This window comes from Echiichthys vipera (assembly GCF_963691815.1).
Source record: "Echiichthys vipera genome assembly, chromosome: 15".
Taxonomy (NCBI): Eukaryota; Metazoa; Chordata; class Actinopteri; order Perciformes; family Trachinidae; genus Echiichthys; species Echiichthys vipera.
In genome coordinates this window covers 3887978-3895842 of record NC_139840.1, presented here as the reverse complement: position 1 = coordinate 3895842, position 7865 = coordinate 3887978, and the positions used below count along the sequence as shown (strand labels likewise).

Genomic DNA, 7865 nt, shown 5'->3' with positions numbered 1-7865 from the left:
TTATAAAAAGATTGATGTCAGCATATTTAATTTTAGTTGATATTAATGATTTATAATATATTAATTATCACTCAAAAAAGCATTTCTGCTTCTTATTTTGATATTTATGGTTTACCCTTGACCAGCTGTTCGTCCTTGTTTCTAGCTGTATGTCAAACTTACACAATAAAGCTGATTAGGGCGGTGGTAGCTCAGTCCATAGGTGACTTGGCTGGGAAGGGTCACTGGTTCGAGTCCCTGTGAATGGACCATGAATGGACCACAAATGGAGCGTGGACTGGTGGCTGGAGTGGTGCCAATTCATCTCCTGGGCACTGCCGAGGTGCTGTTGAGCAAGGCACCGAACCCCCAACTGCTCGGGGCACCGGTCACTGGCACCCCCCTCGCTCCATTAGTTGTGTGTGTGTGTGTGTGTGTGTGTGTGTGTGTGTGTGTGTGTGTGTGTGTGTGTGTGTGTGTGTGTCAGTCAACCAACAGTGCAAGCTTCTAATCAACACCAAAGCATTCTCCATTGTTATTCCACAGTGACAAGTACTCTTAATGTATGAATTGTACAGCACTATCAAATCTATTAGTGTGTGTGTAAATTGAATTTCCCCATTGCGAAACAAATAAAGAAATTATTCTAACAAACTAGTGGTATCATTGATTTTGACATGTGAAGTGGCCGGACAGCTCCTTTAATTACCCCGGCTGTTAGGTGTAGTGTGTCGGATTCCACCACTAGAGTTCTCCGTGTGGCTCAGCAGCTCCGCTCGGCTCGGCTCGGCTCTGTTGACTGTCTGTGTTTACCTCCCAGCCCAGCGCTGCTGTACTGTGGCCAGCTGGACACAAACCACCAGCCGAGCCCGACAAATACTGATGTAAGCGGCCTCGCCTCCAGTCCTTCGCGGATTTCCTGCGGCGCTGTGTGTTAGTGACACCGTAGCGAAGGTGAGTTTGATTGTTACTCTGATGGAAACGGCTCAACTCTGAGTGACAACACTGCAGCTAGCACCGTTAGCTTAGCACTAGCTGCCGTTTCTGTCCCGTGATGGAGGACTGTGAACATGGCGCCCTCCAAAACAAACGAGTGCGCTTCGCAGTGTTGTGTCGGCGGATAGGGGCTTCACTTGTACCCGAAACACCATCGGCTCGTCGCTTTGTTTGTGGATCTCGTCCATGTTCGCCGACCAGTTGGCTAGCTTAGGGTTACCATCCAACCAGTTACGGTTAGCTATGCTACGTAACAATTTACTAGCATAGCTAACAAAAATGAACTCACCACCACAGCCTGTCTGCCAGCCAATCATTCATTTTACGAGTTTGTTCGGGGGCGTTATGTTAGAATTCACTATAGAAATGGAAGTTAACTGTGTTGATTGTTTAATTAGGTTTAAATGCTAATCTTTCCCCGACACGCTTCGGTTTCCATGTTAGCTAGCTTGTTGCTAGCTAAAGTCAGCTTATTGAATGGCAGTGCCGTGGCCTTCCACGGCTAACTTCTTTGTTGCCAAATCAACGAGTGGTGTTTATTGTGCCATTTAAATAACGAGATTCGCCTTTGAGTTTGAAATGACAGTGTTATAATCCAGGTGAGCTTTCACACGAGTGTCCATTTGGTCTCATAGCGGTGTCAGTGTGGTTGCCATTAGCTGGCTAGCGGTGGACGGCAGAGAGTCGTGATGCTTGACATCCTCCAAACCCTGTCTGACACAGTTGATTTACCTGATATCACACCTAACAGGGATGCTTCTGGATGTACCCGAGCTGTCAGGTTTTTTTTATTGCTTACCCAGGGAGACACAAACCCTCCCGACCCGTGTTTGTTGTCTTCTAATTGGCCTCAGGTGTCGCACACCTTGCTGCTTTATTGATTGGGGAGCACTTTGACATGCAGAGCCGTTTTCCTGTCATCATGTAGAAGTGGCTCTCTGGAGACAGGGGTGCAGGCTGGCAGCCCTGTGCCAGGCAGAGGTGGCTGTGTTGTGTACGTGCCAGCATATGGAGGAGGGAGAGTCAGGGCACAGGTGGCCATCCTTCACACCTGCTGTACTTCATCCAGGATGGGGGAAGCTCCCTTTACTCAAGGCACCTATCTCCCTCCTTCTCCTAAAGCTGCGTTGTGACACTCTGAAGTCTGCTAAACTGCCACATTGTAATGTCTAGGTGGATTTCCCTCTTTCTGTGTCTCAACAAAGAGTGCTGCCATGTTCAAAGCCAAGTTGGGGGTTATTCCACTGCATGTCCTGCTTCTCCGGAGTATAGTACATTTCACAATATTTATACACCGACACCATTGCTATCACTAAGCAATTTCTGATTTTTGGACAGACACTGCATAACCTTTTAATGTCACATTTATTTATAGTGACAAAAGTGTAAAAATCCTACGTAATCCACGTTCTGGAAGCAGCATCGTTGCATTCATTGTGGCTTTAACTCATTCTTTAGCACATCCGGCATTCATTGTACATCTCGTGTTTCATCTTTATAATTTGCGAAATTATGCAAGCAAGAAACAATAGGCAGAAAATCCAATAGAGATGGACGATTTAGACTCATTTATAGAAGAGCAGATGTTGACACTTAGTGCTTAAGTTGAGCCTGACTTGTAAACTCCGATATCAACTGCATCATGCTGATATCTGTGCAACTCAGACTCAGATCTAGTCTGTTCTAGAGCCAGACCAATATATCGGCCGGCTGATCAAAGACACACACACACACACAGATTCATTCATTCATTCATCTTCAACCGCTTGTCCCTGTCGTGGGGGGCTGGAGCCGATCCCAGCTGACATCGGGCGTGAGGCGGGATACACCCTGGACAGGACACCAGTCTATCGCAGGGCACATAGAGACGAACAGAGAAAGACAACCATTCACACCTACAGGCAATTTTTAATTTATATATATATATATATAGGCACTGGCTTGTAGGCCTCTCCAGGTCTCTGTCCCACCATTAGACTGCCAGGTGTGGGGCAAAGCTAAAAATTGGACTCATCAAAGAAGATGACGTCAAAAAGTTTCTTTTCAACTCTTTTGGCCCGGTCAATAGTTATGTTTAGATTCAAATAACTTTTGAGGTACCACTAGCATTGTTTTTACCCATCAATATATATTTTTTTACTTGTCAATTTAGGTATAATTCTCGTATTTTGATCAGGTGATCACCTAATCAGTACTTCATTAAGTAGAATGAGGCGTGCTTGTGTCGGAATTGAACAGAAACGTGAATCACATGACTGTCATACATGTGGAGACGGTGATTTCAGGAAAAAATTCAGTGGTCTCTAAATTGCATCTGTATGTTTCCCGATATGCCTCGTTATGAAAACCTTATTTACAGAACACATAATGCTGAAATGGTGTCATATAGCTACTTATTCTTTATTTAAATAATCAGCAATTGACTGGTACTGAATAACTGTTTGACCATTGAATACATTGTATATATAATATATGATAATTTTAAATATGGTGGTGTAGTGGTTAGCACTGTCGCCTCACAGCGAGAAGGTTCCAGGTTGGCATCTCAGCTGGGGCCCTTCTGTGTGGAGTTTGCATGCTCTCCCCGTGTCTGCGTGGGTTTCCTCCGGGTTCTCCGGTTTCCTCCAACAATCCAAAGACGTGCACGTGTTAGGTTAATTGATGACTCTAAAATTGCCCTTAGGTGTGAATGGTTGTCTGTCTCTGTTTGTCTCTATGTGTCCTGTGATAGACACGCGTCCTGTCCAGGGTGTACCCCGCCTCACGCCTGATGTCAGCTGGGATCGGCTCCAGCCCCCCGCGACCCTGACTGGGACAAGCGGTTAAGGATGAATGAATGAATGATGATTTAATAAAGTCATTGTTCAGCAAAGCAGTTTTTTAAGTACATTTTCAGATTCATATTGCTGCAAAATTTGCTCAAAATCCACATAGAAAAGATCTACTTTCCTTCCAGCTGCTATATCTGCTACCACGGAGTTAGTGAATTATTCCTTAGTCTGTACACGTCTGAAATAAAGCAGAAATACACAATACTATTCTGAAAGAGCTTAATATATCACACACCATTTTAATTATTTAAGAAACCTCCTTTATGACATGACAAAAATACGAACCCCTACATTTCTAGACATTATATTCTGCAGCAGCTGAACACATGGTTTGTGTTGATTTGAGCTTCATTTGCATTTTATTTTTGGGTGACTTGCTCTCAACACCAAATATTTTCCATACATGTGTTCCTTTCACTCTGAACCACAGCTCACGCTCTCATGAGAAAAGTGTAAAGATGAACATCCTCTCTTGACATCCGTCAAAGCCCCTTTTACCATAAAGTGCGCTAAAGCCAAGCCTCCTCCTTCATATGAAAACGCTCCCGGCATTAATATGGGTCGTTTTTGGCTGCGATTTATGAAAGTGACATCTTAAGTTTCACGGATGGTTAAGAGGAGGACCGCATAAAATGGGATTTGAAGATTTTCGGGGAAGGCCGGGCCTGTGCACCACAGTAAAGAGGCAGCCAGTATTACTCAAAACCTTTGAAGATCTCTAAGAGTTTTCCATGTCATATTCCCTCTTGACATTTTCTGAGCATCCATCAGCATCACAGTGTTCCTTTTGATGTCCACATGTCACCGAGGGAAATGGCCTGAGGTATTAAGAATGTCCTCCTAACAACAACAGGGCCTGATATGCATGTGTGACATGTAACCACTGCTTTTCAGGAGGAACACATTTATTACATGTTTGCATTATTTTAAATAAATGGTGCTTGAATAGGACATTAAAGGGCAATCCTTCATTTTGGTTCTTTTCCAACAAAGTGTAACTCGACTTTATTCGATTCGACTCCACAAGGTTTTTGGTTGCAGACACGCTGTTTTCCATTAGAATTGAGTTTTTCATAGTTCCTCCTCAACGTTGGCGGGCGGCCGGCTGTGACATTGTTTTTCTAAGCACAGACAATGACACAAAGCTAGAGAAGAGAGGCAGAAGGTTGCAGGCGGCGAGACAAAACACACTTGAAAAGAACAGGAGAGTTTGGAAAGTATTACAACAGTATGAAGCCGAAGACGAGAGGATACGAACCGCAGAGAGCTCGTACGTTATAAGTCTAGTGTACGGCGCTGTCATAATTGCAAACTATTTCTATTAAGTATTAAAGATGTGTGCCGCGTGTTTCCCTCTCTCAAAGTCGCCCGAGGCCCTGAGGCTTTGGCACAGGATGTAGAGGAGGGCAAAGATGTACGACAGGATCTGACGCGTCACTTGTTCTTGAATGAAATATTCATTTTGCCTTTGCCATGTGCCTACACCGATGTGATTTTCGACCAGCTTTAAACTTTTGTACTTTTTGCAGATATGTCTCCACTTTTGTTTTATAATACATTTTATTTGTAAAAGTTAGAAGAAAGAAAAAGGCCCCATGTTTTTGTGATGCAGTCGAAGCGACTTGAGCTGATACCATGCAGTGGAAAAGCCCCATTAGTGTCTACCGCCAAAACACGTTTGTATCTTTAGTTTGACTGACCCCCAAGCATCAAGAGTGAACATGGGTCGCAACAAATATTCCTTGGAGCTCTTCTCAAAGCTTCCACACTATTCCATTCCCCAGGAGCTGTACCTCAAATCATCTCAAATCTTGTTTGCATTGTTTGAAACAAATGACTTGGGCACCAACATCCTACACATATTCCCCCTGGGCGCCTCCCTAGGGAGGTGTTCCAGGCACGTCCAGCTGGGAGGAGGCCTCGGGGAAGACCCAGGACCAGGTGGAGAGATTAGATCTCCACACTGGCCTGGGAACGCCTCAGGATCCCCCAGTTAGAGCTGGTTAATGTGGCCCGGGAAAGGAAAGTTTGGGGTCCCCTGCTAAAGCTGCTGCCCCCGCGACCTGACCCCGGATAAGCGGATGAAGATGAGATGAGATGTAAAAAGGATTAAGTTATTGCTCAGTTATAAGGTTTAAGGATGTGTAATACAAGTATCCACGTGACATTCAGTCCGCATAGGGACAATAATAACAGCTAAATAAGATGAGGAGGGAAAAGCAGGGAGAGAGGTAACAAAAATCTGAGGATATCCCACCCAACTCATATTTGTATGACATTTAAATGTTATAAAAACATAACATGTAGTTTGGCTCAAGCATTTCAAGCAGAAAGGTTGCAGAAGGGAAGTTTTTCTTTTTGAATCTTCTCTAAAAGTTAGCTTCATTCGATCATCCAGCAGCCACACTTAATGGCTGGGAGAGTAGTTTTCTTACCGCATGTGAGTGTTAAGTCAAGCATGATTAGTTAAGGATGTGCTTTTAGATTTAACATAATGGCTTTAGAATTACAACGCTGCACCCAAAAAGAGCTGGATGTTTGAAACCATGGTGCAAATCAATAAGACGCTTTATCTCACACGCTTAGAACTCGATGATGTTGATGATGGAAGGAGTTTTTCATCAGGTACTACATCAGGTTTATTTATCATTCCTTTGTTTCCTCACAGTTGAGATGAATAAGGAAATCATGTCGCGTGTGGTGAAGAAGAGGCAGGCGGACCCCAAGGTGGTCCAGTATGTGTGGGCGGCCATCGAGGTAGTCCGCAACCAGAAACAAATTGCAAACATGGACAGGATCTCCAAGTAAGTTAACCGCAGGCTGGGTTGATGTGATCTGTCGTCTGTCATGCTATGTCAGTGCGTTGCTCTTTCACTAAAGTTCACGCCCTCTGTTGAAGGATACTTGAAAGGGTTCGGCTAAATTTATAAATTACACTGATCCACCATGCAGGGACGCTCTGGTATCATCAGCTGATAGTGGAAAATATGTCTCCCTTGAGTTAAATCTAACCAGCCCCACACAGATGAGACCAATGGGATTTTCTTTATGATGTTCACAGCACTGAAAAGGGACATTTGAGTCAACGGCCACGTGTCCTTCTTCAAACAATGTCCAATTTCCTGCATTCACGTTTTTGTTGTACGACATAAAGTTATAGGAGACACGGAGAAGAGTGAGGAGAAGAGGGGGGGGGGGGTACACTTATGAGGTTTTGAAACAGTTAATATGTTATATTTTTAGGCTCTCTTCCTTTGGGACGTACATGTTTAAAAATAAGTTAAAAACGCAATGTCCTTTTGTCTCAGGAAGGGGTCTTTAACAGAAAAAATAAACTTTTATGGTCTGGCCTACTTACATGTCTTTAAGCAAGGTATTCCCTAACCACTCCCTCTTCAAAGGGTTTCAGGTGATTCACATCAGCACGGTGATGACCTGAGGGGAGAAAAAACTCTCCAAACACAGACATGCCATTACTTGAACCTGCTATATGTGGACCTGTTGTGTTACTCGAATCGTTTCCCTAAATGCGCCGTCTACGTTAACTTTGAAATGATTTGACTTTGAATTAAATCTCTGTACTTGGTAGCTGAATAACTCACAATTATATAATTAAATATATGTGTAGGAGTGCAACCGACTGTTTTCATTCAGTCTAGTGACACATTTTTAAAATGATCAATCGGTCATTTACTTTAAAAAAGGACAGGAAGTAGTGACACATGCTATCATGATTTCCTTGGGTTTCCTTTTCGTCAAGGTCCGCTCTTTAAACATGATCCAATCGTCCTCAGCCTACGGGAGTCGCCATCTTGTCAGACTTTAACGCCTCATTTCCTCTTACCTAAAAAGGGAATGTATGTGACGTTGGGGGGAGGGGCATACGTCCATCAGGCTGACGTTTACCTCCGAGGAGAACTGAGGGCCAGAGGCTAGCTGTCATTCAAGAGACCACGTCCCTAATTATTATATATATATATATATTTATATAGGCGTGGTGCTTGTGCCCGTACACGTGCGCACTCTCGTGCTCGTACATGTGCAAACGCGCTCTACAAA

General features: G+C 43.9%; 1 protein-coding gene across 1 annotated transcript in view; it reads left to right on the top strand.

The window, feature by feature from the left end:
* The first annotated feature begins 789 nt into the window (after window positions 1–789).
* Window positions 790–7865, top strand: part of zmynd11 (zinc finger, MYND-type containing 11) — a 28663-nt gene continuing 21587 nt past the window's right edge. Inside the window, exons 1-2 of the mRNA XM_083928703.1 lie at window positions 790–933; window positions 6475–6610. Of these exons, the coding sequence (XP_083784829.1) occupies window positions 6480–6610 (131 nt within the window). The 5' untranslated portion in view covers window positions 790–933; window positions 6475–6479. The remainder of the gene's footprint in view (window positions 934–6474; window positions 6611–7865) is intronic.